Source organism: Octodon degus, unplaced genomic scaffold (assembly GCF_000260255.1).
Source record: "Octodon degus isolate 3935 unplaced genomic scaffold, OctDeg1.0 scaffold00147, whole genome shotgun sequence".
Taxonomy (NCBI): Eukaryota; Metazoa; Chordata; class Mammalia; order Rodentia; family Octodontidae; genus Octodon; species Octodon degus.
This window is the reverse complement of record NW_004524723.1, coordinates 5,349,494-5,364,367: the sequence shown is the minus strand read 5'-3', so window position 1 is coordinate 5,364,367 and position 14,874 is coordinate 5,349,494. Positions and strand designations below refer to the sequence as shown.

Below are 14,874 nucleotides of genomic sequence, written 5' to 3'. Positions count from 1 at the left end.
TTTTGTTTCTCTTTAGGCCTGCGGGTGACTGTGCTTCTGACCTCCTTCCTTATGGTATTGGGTACTGGTCTAAGATGCATACCTGTATCAGACTTGATGCTTAGAAGAAGGTAAGTCCTATGAATAGTGTGAAAGATTTTCCTACATTTGTCTCATTTAGTATAAATGTGTATATTTGATTATAAGCGTGTAATAAGTAGTTCCGTTGTTATGATCAGTAGAGAATCACATTTATAGAACCATTTTTTTTTACCCTATGTGATTTATTAATTCAGTTTATTGTTATATAGAAAGTGCTATATTAGTTTGGAAAAAAAAGGAACAAATTTTTATACTACCAGAGTTACATAGACAAAATGGAAAATTACCGGGTGAGAATGAAAGAAATTTTAGCTCAGGGTATCAAAAAGGTAATTCATGAGAAGATGACAGTCAAAGTAGGCTTTGAATGATGAGTAGAATCATGAAAGCTAATCGAGAGACGCCAGAGTGAAGACCCATGTAGCGGCATATAGGCAGCAGCCTCTCCAGGTGGGCAGGTTGCCTCATTTATCGTTTCATTTTCATGGTGTACAAGATACACAAAGATCTTAAGCTTCTGTCCTCACTTTGGTTGAGGTATTACAATTAATAATCATTAATAATCTGCATTAAAAGACATTTTTACTGACTAGAATATAAATTTCTTAAATTGGTATTTCTCAAATTGGAGTCCTTGCATGTGTCTTAAGAGAAATTGAGAATTAAGAGGTTTTTTTTTTTCTTCTTTGGAAGAACCCATAAATTACTCAAGTTTGGGAGACACTAGTCTCTTGGCTAAGGTGTTAGAAAGGATATGAAAAAATAAAGTTAGAAGAAAGGGTCCACTGCTTGTGAAGACTCATGCGCCGTCCTGTGGAGGGTGCTTAGGTCCTTATTTAGAGGGGTGATGGTGTCAAACCTGTGTAAGGTAAGCTGCTGACTGAGGTATGTAGGGTTGACTTCAATGAGTGGAGACTGCTGCTGGGAGACCAGGGTATGTACAACGCAAAAGCCCAAGCTGGACTCACTCTTTTGTTTATTTATTTCTTATATGTCCATTCATTCAGCAGAATTCACTGAGCCCCTACTATGTGTCATAGTCTTCTGGACATTAGAAATAGGGATAGAATAAAAAAAGACAAAAACAGTCCCACTCAGAGTTTGCACTCCAGTCAAAGAGACTGGTGATAACTAGATAACTAAGTAAAATACACAGTTTGTGCTATGAAGGAAAAAATAAACCAGGAAAGAATTTTAATTGTCAAGAGAAGAATAGTGAGATTTCAGAAAGAGAAGAGCTTCCTGGGAGGGTGGTCTTGCAGGGTGAGAGGGTGATGTGGCATCTGGGAGATGAGCGTTCCGAGCAGAGTACAGCAGGTGCCCAGGGTGAAGGGAGAGGAGCACAGCTGGCAGGGCAGCCGCTGTGGCCAGAGCCCAGGGAACAGCTTCGCAGAAGTATGGCGGGACCTGAGGTCAGGGCACTGGGTGTGGGGCCAGGTCCTGCCACTTACAGACTGTTGTACTGAGGATAGATGGACTTGGAGGTCACAGGTCACAGGTATAAGTGAAGGGATGGGCTGGGAAAGCAGCCAGCAGATCTGGTGATGGGGGCTGGAGCCTTGGTGCTGGCAGTGATGTGTGAGAAAGGGCCAGGTTCTGATTACCCCCCTGGTTGTTGGGGGCTGTTAATGGACCAGATGTGGGGAGGAAGAAGAAAGGGAATCCAGAAAGACTGTGCTGCAGGGCATGGTGGGAGTGGAACAGAGGGCACAGATGTGAGAGCGAGCCTGACACTGGAGGTGATACAGTTCTGGCTTCACTCCTGGAGTTCTGAAACTGTTGTTTCCATGAAGAGAGATGGGAAACCTGGGACAAAATGGAAGTGGATTTTAATGATGAGATGTTGACTTTCATTTGAAACAGAATTTTGCTTAAAAATAAAAAGGTAGTTTTGAATTTATATTGTTCCCAGAAAGTTCAGCATATCATGTATTTCACATTTTAAAAGGAAAATAGAAAAATAATTTGAGTTTCTATGGAAAGCTAGTTCTCATTCCTTATCCTTCTTAATCAGGTTTTAATGCATGGTTTTCATTATTACATTTGAGATGCTGTTAATTTTTAAACATCCAAGGTTTTTTTTTTTATGTATTTACCATCTTTAATTACAAATTTCAGAGAAGCATAAATTCAACAGTACATTCTTTAAAGCTACCTATTAGTATTTTGTTAGCTTTATTCTTTTTGGAGGGATCTATAATGTTCTAATATTTTTCCCTTTATGTCCTGTTCCGATATAAAATCTAGGAATAAAAGTTGCTTCTGTCTTGTCAAAGAAGATGATATTTAACTAAAATAGAGCTCATAAAGAACTGTAAACAAGCTGGGGAGATAGCTCAGTGGTCTAAGTGATACAGGGAAGTAAAACTGATCCTGGGTGGGTGATCTCCAAACCATATAGGGAACCTCCAAATGATATAGGGAAAAACGATCTCCCGACCTGACCCGCATGAGTTCGTGTTCTCTAAAACCGAAGAATGAATTTTAGGAACAAACAGAAGTTATGAGCAGAATGTATTTATTAAGGGAAGGAAAGCTCCTATCTGAGAGAGAGACCGGAGGGGGGTCCGAGCGGGTAGTTACTACTTTTATGTAGTAAAACCATGCAGTGAGGTAGGTCTGAGGTGGTGGAGAACATGGGAACTCGCTTAGGTGGGCATGAGGTGGGACAAAACTACGGTCAACCAATGAGATTGCAAGCACCATTGCTCAGGTAAAATTGGTTAAGTCCAGGACCAAATGGGGAAGCGAGTCACATAGTAAGCGGGCATGAATGTAGAACAGGACTTTATCAGGTAGCCATCCAGTAGTAGTTGGATTAATGATTCTTCTGGCTCCCTCAGGGTGATGATCAGTCTCAGATGCCAATCTTTAGGGAGGTCAGCATTTGTTTGATCTTTGGTCTTTAGGTCTCGCTCACAGCAACAGCATCAATCCCTCCCACGGCTGTAAGGTATCTTGTTTTCTGTGTTATCTCCTTCGAGGGCCCAGCCCTGTCTGACTGCCTATAGTTATTTCTATCTAACTTGGCTGCCTGCAACATAAGCACCTGCCTGGCAAGTGCAAGGACCTGGGTTTGATCCCCAGTACCGCATGCCATGCTGGGCATGGTGGCACCCATCTGTCATCCCAGAGCTGGGGAGGCTGAGACAGAAGGATCACTATGAGTCCGAACTGCGTAGCAAGACCCTATACCAAATAAATAGTAAAGAAAAAAAAAAGAAAGAAAGAAATGTAAGCAAAGATATAGGACAAACAAGAAAGAAATAATGAGTTTTAAAAAATGAAAGAATTTTTCAATCAATGCATTCATCTATAAAAAAAATACAGATACTTCTCTGAAATAAGACTATTTTGTATTGATACAGTGCTTCTTTTAAGCAGTATTATTAGGCAAGTGTAAAATGAAAATGCTGTATTTTGAGCATATATTTCCAACTGATACGTTTGATAGAGCTCTGCTTTTAGGTTTCTGTCTCCATGACATACTCAGGAAAAAAGGAAAGACCTATAATATAATTTAAACAGAATTTAAAAAAATTTTGGCAATCGGTGCTTTTGCATTCTTTTTTCACTTGGAGCTCTTTGAGCTTCTCACCCAGCCTTCTATGCCCTTGCCTTCCTAAATCTCGGCTCCTGTAAGTCTCAGACATGAGGACTGCAGCTTGCTGCAGGCTTAGGGAGGGGCTCACTCCTAAAAGGTACCAATATATTCATCATAGTACTTCATCCCACAGGTAACATTGAAAATGACATTGTCCTAAAGCAATGATTGATATTACTCTGCATTGTAAAATGCTGTATGATATGCCCAGTAAACAAAGATGGGTGAACTTATAACAGTTTTATTGACCCTTAGTTGTACTGTATGTATTCAATAATTAACACATTTCTCATTGCCTTTCCATTCAGAGTAATTTCAAATAATATGAATAGTAAGTAACATTTATTACGTGTTAGATAATTTAAATAGTATGGCTTTAGTAAACATAGATTTTCTAAACCTACATTCTCTAAAGAAATGCCTACATTTACAAGGATTATAACAGTAAAGATGAACTGTTTATTGAATGGTTTTATGACAGCAACTTAGTTATCTGAATGAAAAAGTAAGAAAAAGAAAAAGAGCTTAGATTCTTTCCTTAGCCCCTAAGTAAATTCCTATTGTCTCAAAGACCAGAACACAAAAAAGAGCCATAAAAACATGAGGAGATGACTCTTTTTAAAAAATCTGAAAGCATTGGCACCTATTAAAAAATTCAAACAGGGATCTGTGTAGAGGAATAATCTGTGGTAATCTGTAAGCCTAATTTGCAGTGATCGTTTAAGTAATTCTGCAAAATCCGGCATTACTATGAAAGTCAATGCTTTTGGCAAAATGTCTGACCCAGTTATTAATGAACAAATATGGATTTAAAACTTTTAAACTAAATGAGTTGTGCTTTTGCAGAAATAGTTTTGTTGCTCTTGTTTACTGGATATAATTTCCCAATGTATTGATGTGAAGGGATAGAAAATCTAAACTAATTTAGTTATCTGATGGGGGTGTATTTACTGTGATGAAGATGAGACAAATTCCATCAAAGCTTTACAAATCAGCTGGGGTGTTTTCACTGATAAACAACACATAGCAGGTGTGCATCATTAAAAAATCTGAGAGTGAGCAGGGCCTTCCAACTAAGACAAATCTCAGAAGCCACAAAAAAAGAGGCCTAATATTTGACTACATAAAAATTGGAAATGCCTTCATGATTAAACAAATATACAGTAAACAAACAAAAAAATTCCAAAACAGTAAAAAGTAACAAATGTTTGTAACAATAAGATAAATTGGCTGGGAGTGATTGCACAAGTGTATAATTCTAGTACTTGGGAAGCTGAGGCAGGAGAATCACCTCACAAGTTTGAGGCTACATGGCCAATGCTGCATTGAGAGAGACAGAGAGAGCATTGGTAACTTCCTTAGTTGAAAATAAATTTTTCAAAAATAGAAATTTGGGGCTGGAGAGATGGCTCAGTGGTCTAAAGCACCTACTTAGAACAAGCTTAGCAAAGCATCAGGGACCGCGGTTCGATCCCCCAGCACCACATGCCAGCCAGCCCCGCCCCCTGGTGGGCTGAGCTGGCCACACACACACACCACACTCTCTCTCTCTCTCTCTCTCTCTCTCTCTCTCTCTCTCTCTAATAAATAAATAAATAAATAAATAAAATAAAATAAAATTTAAAAAATAGAAATTCAGCAGGAAAATAGGTAATGGATATAAACAAACAGTTGCAGAAAATAAAATATTCTTATTTTATTTTTTGGTGGAACCAGGGATTGAACTCAGGCCCTTGTGCTTGCCAGGCAAGCACTTATTCTACTGAGCTATCTCCCTGGCCCCAGAAATATTCTTGTTTCTGGGACAAAATACCCAACACCCACAAGTTAAAAGGAGGAAAGTTTGCAGCTCAGTGTTTGTAGAGGTTTCAGTCCACAGTCAACTGGCTCCAAGGCAGGGAAGCCTTGCAAGTGGGCTGCAGTGGAGAATAAACAGTCCATAGCAGGGCAGGCAGAAGGCAGCAAAGCTGAGCTTTCTTTTGCTTTACATTTCATCCAGGCTACAAGCCTGTTGGGGGTGGGGTCTTTCTTCTTTTCACACCCAAAGCTATGCTGAACCAATCAGTGAACTAGTTTAATTATCACACATTCAGTCCATGTTCACACCCCCTAGGTCCAGCCATCTCTGAGGAGCCCCATCTATGAGCATGTGAGGCTTTGGGAGACATCTAGATATAAGCCCTAAAGGATACCAACTTTCTATCAAAATTTTAAAAAGGCAAGTTAAAACAGCTATTTGTTTATTTATTTATTTATTTGGTATAGGATCTCGCTATACAGCTCAGGCTCCTAGTGATCTTCCTATCTCAGCCTCCCCGGCACTGGGATTAGAGATGTGCACCACCATGCCTGGTTTCAGTGGATGGCATAGCATGCCTGGGATTCCCGGTTGGGCATGACTTGCGGTGCCAGGAGTCAAACCCAGGTCCTTGCACTTTCCAGGCAGGTGCTTAGACCACCAAGCTATCTGTCCAGCCCTAGATGTCTATTTTGGCAAAGATGAAAATATATGGTAATAGCTGTGTTGCCTGAAGTGTGAGAAGAAACAGTTGCTGTGGACCTTTGAGCAGTTTGGGATGTCCTGTGTAGGATATTGGCAATATGTAGGATTCAAAATGCCTGTGTCCCTAACTTATAGAAAATTAGCTCACATACAAATCTCTGCCTGTCTGCAACAGCGATTCCAATGTTTGTGAAGCTTTGCTTATAATGGAAAAAGACTGAATACCACACCCTCAACACAGGACTGGTTACCATGTGGTGTTTGCTGGGATAGTATGCAGCTATAGAAAGGAAGTAAAAGTTGTTTAAGCGCTAAGAGTGTTTCAAAGCCTTTTTATTAAGTAAAGAGACCAGGTTTAGAACATCATGTGTAATCTATGTAGACTAATAAGAAGGGCATGTATTGTGGTTTTGGCAAAGAGTGTTCTATTTTTAATTTTTATTAGTACAGATTTGCATGCATGATACTTGCATTCATCACAAGGAGGTGGTACATATCCATAAAACTTCTTAATTCTTTATTCTAGAAGACACCATTACCATGGGTTGTTTTGGGGTAGCTGAAAAACTAGAAGTCTGGACTAGAAAGGAAATTTACTGCTGTAGTCTATTCCTTACTACTCTTAAGACTACCTTTACCATGTGTGTATACTACATTTTGGACTACAAGCATAATGAAGTAAAACTACAATGACCACATCAGAATATCAACAATGAGTGCAGAGAAGGAAAGACAAGGAAGGATTATAATTAAATCTCCTCAGTATGGAAATTTGTCTTGGTTACCTTTCTCTCTTTGCTGGAACAAAAAACCTGACATTCAAAATGAAGGAAGGGAAGATTTATTTAGCTCATGGTTAGTGGAGGTTTCAGTCCATACTTAGCTGCTCCAAGGCAGAGTGGCACATGGAAGAGGGCAGCAGTTCATGGCAGCAGAAAACAGCAAAAGCAGCAAGAGCAAAAAGAGAAGAGAATGCAAATAAGTCTCTTTCCCTCTTTTATATTGTATGCAGGCTACCCACCCCAGGAGGGATATGCAGGCTACGGGTATTCACACCCATAATCCCAGCATTGGACCATGACTCAATCAAAAACTCTAGAAGCCTGCCCCCTGATTGCATGAGGCTATGGGGGGACAACTAGACACAAACCATAACAAAATGTAATCTTTGATGTGAAAATGAGTAACCAGTAGATTTAAGAACTAAAATTGTTCTGTATAAAATATGTAAGATTCAGATTCTCCTACACCAATATTTTGAAAAGTAACATCCATAGGGCTGACCAGATAGCTCAGTGGATTAAAGTGCCTACTTAGGCAGACGCAGGGACCAGGGTTCAAGCCCTGAGTGCCACTGACCCTGCCTCCAGGGTACACTGAGAGGGTGATTAAATCCCAGTGCTTGGGAGGCTAAAAACAGGATCACTATGAGTCCAATCGGTGTAGTGAGACCCTGTAGACCGTGTATTAAATACATTAAAAAAGTAAGATCCATAGATTACCTAATTATATTTAAAGTATAAATCATTGGGCCCCACTTCAGCCCATGTACTCTGGAGTGAATGCTGAGAATGAGCAATTTTCACAAGCTCTTTTAGTTAATCTTATGCTCATTTAAGTTTGAGAACTTCTCCCATAGGTACAGAACATCATCCTTTCAGATAGTAATTGACCAAGTAAACTTCATTTGTCTTGGCCATTCTGCAGCATAATCATGTAACATCTTATTTAAAGTTGATTGAGGTTTAGCTTCTATTTAATAATATTATTTGCCCTAGTTTGACTCTCATAAAACTGTAAGATTAGGCTTTGTGACCATATTTCTGCATTGTGGTCAGACAGGCATTAGATCTGAAAGGAACCTAGAGTAGAGGCAACCATTCATAATAAGCCTTTGGCCTTGGGTGGGGGATGGGTACAGGAAGGTGTGAAAAGCATCTTTCATCTTTTGATGTATTTCTCCCTTTTGTTGCCTTTGACTTATGATTATTTCTGAGGCACTGTATTTTTTAAGGGCCTCTGGTATAATATATGAATTTTTCTTGCCCACTATATCATTCATGTAGGTAAGTACAGAAGATGTATATATAGTTTAGGGAAATAATCATCAACCAGATACCCACATATTCATCATCCACGTTAGAACACCAAAGCCCTTTCTGCTCAGAATCCTTTCCTTCCTTTCTGTATATTATAACAGTCATGAATATTGATGGGATTTTCAGAGTAGATTAAGTTCAAGCTGTTAAGAATGCTCAAAGGCTAATGTAAATACCTAGTCATTTATTTCAAAATAAGGGTTTACCTTAGTTTTTCTCTTATAATGAAAGGAACAAATAAAACTTTTAAGGAATAAAATAGAAAAGAAGTAGATTTTGGTAATATTTAAAATATAATAAAAAGCATAAACCAGTAGGATTATTAAATGAATGTTTTATGAAATAAAGGCTTATTGATATGTTTTTATAAATTAATCATATATTATAAAAAACTGAATCCTTACTTTGTTTTTTTGTTTGTTTTTTTATGTATTTGGCAGCTCAGACCCATAGTAATCTTCCTGTTCTCAGCCTCCCCAGCACTGGGATTACAGGCATGTACCACCATGCCTATTCTTGGTGGCCAGCTCAGCACACTCAGGGGTGGGGCCAGCCCAGCACATGGTGCCAGGGATCAAATCCTGGTGCCTATATTTACCTAAGCAGCTGCTTAGTCTGCTGAGCTATCCCCCAGCCCTGAATCCTTACTTTGTAACATGCATCAAAATATATTCCACACAGATTAGAAAGTTGTAAGTTACAGCCTAGCCTGGCCAATTTTGAAACTTTTAGCAAGACCAGATAAATGAAGGACCAGTGTGAAGGCCCTGTGTTCAGTCTCCAATGCTATAAAGGACAGGGGCTAATGAGAAGTCTTTAGTTTATTAGAGGAGCTTAAGTTATTTCTCAGGCTATCCTGCTGGTAGCTCTCTAAAAGAGTTATAAAAGAACAAGTGTAGCCCTTTCTGTCTTCCTTCTGCTTCCTAGCTTGGGACATGTCTGATTGCTCCTGTGCCATTGGTGTCCATACCAGAAGGTGATGCAGCCAGCCTACCACAAAGCTCTCACTGCCATCTGGGTCTTCAGCCCCTGAGACCACAAGCCAAACAAACCTCTTTGGTGGCATAAGCTGCTAGGGTCAAATATTCATTATAATAACAAAAAGCCCACTGATGCGGCTTACTAAACACAGTCTGCTGATTAGAGTATTCTTGTGTGTCCAGGTAAGCTGCATGTAATTACAGAAATATTTAGAAGAGGCAAGAAAAAAAAAAAAAAAAAAAGTAGGAAAGCATTTAAACCATAGTATATGGCTCTGAAGATACAGGAGAGGGACAGAGCCAGTGGACACAGGTGGCTACTGAAAGCCAGAAAATGCCAGGAAATGGATTCTTTTCCAAGCCTCTGCTAAGGGACACAGTCTTGCTGAAACTTTGACTTGCCACACGGACCATTTTGGGCTTATTTGCAGAACTATAAAACCCTAGCTTGTTTTAATCCACTGAGTTTATGTTATTTATTGTAACAGCAGTAGAAAGCTACTGTACCAGCCAGGCATTTCAGTACACATCTGTAATGCCAGCACTGTGGGAGGCTGAAGCAGGAGAAGTGCAAGTTACAGCTTACCCTGGCCAACTTAGTGAGAACCTGTGTCAAATTTTTTAAAAATATAAACAGGCTAGGGATGTATGTCAGTTCAAGGCCTTGAGTTCAGTGCTCAGTACCACCAAAACAGAAAGAGCAAGATGAGGAGCAGGAGCAGGAGTGAAAAGGAGCTGGTACTTAGTCCTGGTTAAGCAGGCACTGTAAGCATGAAAAATAACTTAAATTCTGTACGGGATAATATGTACATATAAAAATTGTCAAACTAGCATTATTAATATGAGGAAGTAAGTTGTTGGAAACAAACATTTGACAATAGGAAAATGGTTAAATGAGTGTAATATATCCATATTATAGGATATCACACAACCATTAACAACTATGATTATAACACTAAAGAAATGGGAAAATAGTCATGTGACACAGTAGGTTAAGATGATTTAGTAAAACTGTACATTCAACATGATTTCTGTGATGACCTATGGATTGAGAGAAAGATGCATTAGAAAAGGTCAGACAATCAAAATGTTAGTCATAGTTGTGTAGATTGAGATATTAATGGCTTTTTCTTCTCTCTGCATTTCTTTTCAAAATTTTCTGCCACAAGTGTACAGACCTTTACATTAAGAGGACAAAGAGTTATGAGACAAAATGGCAGGAGGCAGGCATCTCTTAGACCCTTTTTCCCTGTTCTTTGCCAAGAGATTATTGTATTTGGCCTTGTAAAACATCAAGTGAGATAAAGTGTCTTTTGAGAAATTGAAACAGAAGAGTAAGTGATTCAGCAAAGGTTATACAGTTAATAAAGTTAGCCAGACTAGAAGCTGAGTCTTCTTGTATCTAATCCAACTCTTTTCTCTGTTTTGATGTCCTTTTAGAAGTGTACTTGGTAAGTTATTATTTTAAGTCTCTTTAAGGCCTAGGCTGTATTACCTATTTCTGTGTTCCTTTTAGCACCTACCTGCAGGTGCTTTGATGAGAATGGATACTCAACAGATATTTTTAATTGAATCTTTTTTAAAAAATTTTTTAAATTTTTTATTTTTTTAGAGGAACCAGGGATTTAACTCTGTCCCTTGCACTGGCCAGGGAAGTGCTTATTCCACCGAGCCATCTCCCCGGCACTTTTAATTGAATCTTAATTAACCAAAATTATTATGAAATTAAAAGTATAATAAGTCTTGATAAAACAGAACTAAGATTATAACAACATCTTTAGAAGACTTATAACTTTGCTACTCTCATCTCTATTTTTCCTTTTCTGACTTCCTTTCTCCTGTGGTTAGTTCATATCATTGCTGACTTTTTATTGACCTGTCTTTCCTTGGGCTATAATAAAGGAAAAGTATTCTTAGCACCTTTGCTATTTTCAATATCCTGGAATCTTGTATCACATAGGTTTATTTTGAAATTGAAAGGTTATGAATTATTGACATAGTAAGTCTTAGAAGTATTTTTATAAATTACAAATTATTTCATAATAGAATACATAAAACTTAAGTTAAAAACACTAGAATTATATTGAGGAAGTATCTGCTGTTTCTGAAAAGCCCAACTCTATCAGATTATCATCAATACTAACCATAGTATTGGACAGTATCAAAATATGGCGGGTACTGGTACCATTGAATCTGTGAGCCTTGGGTTTCCTGAGCAATTAATGGTTTTTATTATTCCTGTTACAAACAGAACCTTCAGAATGAGACCACATGGGAGAGTAGAGAAAGATCCGTGAACTGATGAAATCAGTTCTAATTTTGATTCCTAGTCCTGGCTTAGTAGCTAGTTATATGACTGACACTCTTTCCAATACTTTTTAGACAAAAGTTATAAAACTGTAAGTATGATTTTAAATATGTTACTTCTCTGGAAGGGAGTAGGTTATTATCTACGTGAATTCTAAAATCACTTCTAGCTATAAACATTTAAATTATGAAACATATTATTCTGGGTAGAAATAATTTAAGAATCATAGGTATTTGTTCTAGGATTCCAGAGTACCTGGAACTGCTTGCCAAAATGTGAAGTACATTAAAAAATGTGAATTATAGATCTTCAGTTTGAACTTCAGCTATTGGGATTTATTTGAAAAGCTAACATCTATTAGATAGTATGAGAGGGCTGAATCTTCTCATGAAAGCCATCAGCGAGCTCCAACAGCTGTCCTCATTCTGTGACCAGCACATTCCCTGAGAGCCGAAGGTGCCCAGGGCAGTACAGGTTGCCCAGACTCATAGAGCCAGGGTCTTGCTAGGGCCTCACCTAGGCCTCATGCAGGTACCTCAGTAGTAGTAGATGCTCAGGGAGAATGCCAACCTCTGGTCTCTGCCATCCCAGTTCCGCTGAGGCTGCAAGGGCCTCCCACTCTCAGCCTGCCAGGGAAATTCCCTCCTCTCCTCCATTTTCCCACCTCACTTGCAGAGATGGGTGAGGCAGACTCTGAAGATAGCCAGGAGCTAGGTAAGGAGACCAAGCTCTTGTGAAGGAGAAAGAGAAGAAAAACTTGAGCAAGAGAAGGGAGATAGAAGGCTGGGGGTTCAGACAGAAGCACTAAGGACTCAGCGTGAAGACTGGGATGAAGGAGCAGTGTGCCTGCTGCCTGTGAGGCGAGGTGTGGGGCCAGTGGCCCGTGGCTCTACCCAGATGGCACGCTCACCTTCCTCACAGGGAGCCCTTAGCTACCCAGTCGGCCTCCGCAGTGCTCCTGCCTGCTCCAGAGCTCACTGTCCTTCACTAAATCTGACTTCTATCCTACCTCGAAGCCTGCTGGGCTTGCGACAATAGGATAACATTGGCCTGATTTTACCATCTTCCACATCTTTTTTCAAAACATATTTCCAGAGTGTTTTCTAATCACCTTGTGTTTTGTACAGCTAAATTTATTTTAATTTTTTTTTTTAGATGAAGAGCTCACATTTATTTATTTATTTATTTATTTAGACAGGGGGGAAACCAGGGATTGAACTCAGGCCCTTGGGCTTGCCAGGCAAGCGCTTTTTCTACTGAGCCATCTTCCTAGCCCCTGTACAGCTAAATTTAAGGTTCTTAAAATTTACAAATGGAACTGCTGGGCATGGTGGTGCAAACCTATAATTCCAGCACTCAGGAGGCCAGCGTGGAATAAATAGCAAGACCCTGTCTCAAAAAAGAAGAAGAAGGGGGAGGAGGAGGAGGAAAAACAAGAACAAGAAAAACAAGAACACAATTTATAGGGGCCAGCCAGATGGCAGAACACAACAGCCGAGGTTCTATCCTAGGCCTGCTGTGCCAACCCCCCTCTCCCCCGGGGCGTACTGAGCTAGTGATTGAGACTGGGCGTGGTGGTGCAGGCCTGTAATCCCAGCGCTTGGGAGGCTGAAAACAGGAGAATCACAAGTCTGATCTACATAGTAAGACCCTGTAGACCCTATCCTAAATAATTAAAAAACAAACAAATAAAATTTATAAGTGGAACTAATCTAATGCATGCATTTATGTAACTTTACATATCTTCGTTACTCTTTCTTTTTTATTTTTTTTTTTCTTTATTTTTTGAGAAAGGTTATAGTTCAGGCTGGTGTTAAACTCGCTACATAGCCCAGGTTGACCTCGAGCTCAAACTCACAGCAATCCTCCTACCTCAGCCTCCTGAGTGTTAGGATTACAAGTGTGCATCACTGTGCTCAGTATGTGGGGATTTTAAAATCCTGTTTAGTTGTGTACTTCAGCAACTCCCGACCCCATACTTGAGCAAGGCCATGCATTTCTGAACATGTCACACTGCCTGAGCACTTTCAAAGGCACTGTGAGGGATTTACAAGCCACAGTCCTGACCTCAACTTTTACTTGGTAAAACAAACCTGGCACTTGTGATGATGCACAAAAAAGTCAGCATTAGATTTTGTGATGCATGTGCTTTATGGAAGAAAGCGACTGCGCCCTCCTTTCTTCTATGTGTATAAACGTCTCAGCCCACTGGTGCATTAGGATAATCACAAATTGCATTTTATCTTTTAGAATGTGAAGCAGAGACTTTTCATTGAGACTGCCCTTTTAGCCTGAGTATATGCCTTTCGGTTGGCTGAGCTTAAGCAGGTTGAGTGTTCCTTATCTACAATGCTTAGAGTTAGAGTGTTTCAGATTATGTGGTTTTCCCTCCAAATTTTGGAATATTTGCTTATATCTAACAAGATTTCTTAGAGAGAGGACCTAAATCTAAACAGGATTCTCATTTATGTTCATATGTCTTACGTTCATAGCCTGAAAGAATTTTGCACACGTTTTTACTGTCCCTGTGTTTTACTGTGACCCATTGCAAGGTCAGGTGTGTAAGTCTTCACTTATGGTACTGTGTTGATGTGCAAAAACTTTGGTCTTAGTTGTTGCTTTTGGTGCAGCAGATTTTACCTTGTATACACACTCCACCAGTTGCATCTACACTATACCACTGAGCTACATCCCCAGTCAATTTTGGAGCATTTAGGTTTTCTAATTTTTGTCCCTGATCTGTTTCCAACTGCCAGAATGAGTAGCTGAAATCCTGCATCCCCACTTCCCCGTGAATCTGCCCTCTGTCCTCAGCATTCCACTGCTGTGTCTGTCCGATCACAGACAGCTTGGATTTATTGTCATCTATTGATGATGATAATAATCTATGTGATTTCTACTGTCAACCATTCACTCTTTCTTCCTGAAACTCTCTTCTTAGTTGCTATGGCACTAGTTTATCTGTGTATTTCTTTCCTGCCTCCATAATAACTTCTTTTCTCTCATTTTTCTAGATTCTTCTTTCTTTTACTACTGGTATTCTACAGTGTTTATTCCTAAACCCATTTCAAACTTAGCATAAATAGCTCACCTCTCCTACCTTAGTTTCTGATGTTTTTACAGGTGGATAAAAGCTTTCCAGTATCTAATCACTCACGCTATTCTAGTACCCAAAGAGTTCTCCGAACTATACTTTTTCCATCTCTCCAGGGCTATCACTTTTATAACCTTAGAACTTCCAGGGAGTCCCTGTGCTGGACTTTATTCCTGTGAGTATCCCATGGTCTTCTTTCAGCTTT

General features: G+C 39.5%; 1 protein-coding gene across 1 annotated transcript in view; it reads left to right on the top strand.

The window, feature by feature from the left end:
* Dirc2 (disrupted in renal carcinoma 2) overlaps positions 1–14,874 on the top strand; it is a 98,609-nt gene that overhangs the window by 19,635 nt on the left and 64,100 nt on the right. Inside the window, exon 2 of the mRNA XM_004642187.2 lies at positions 17–110. Within this exon, the coding sequence (XP_004642244.1) occupies positions 17–110 (94 nt within the window). The remainder of the gene's footprint in view (positions 1–16; positions 111–14,874) is intronic.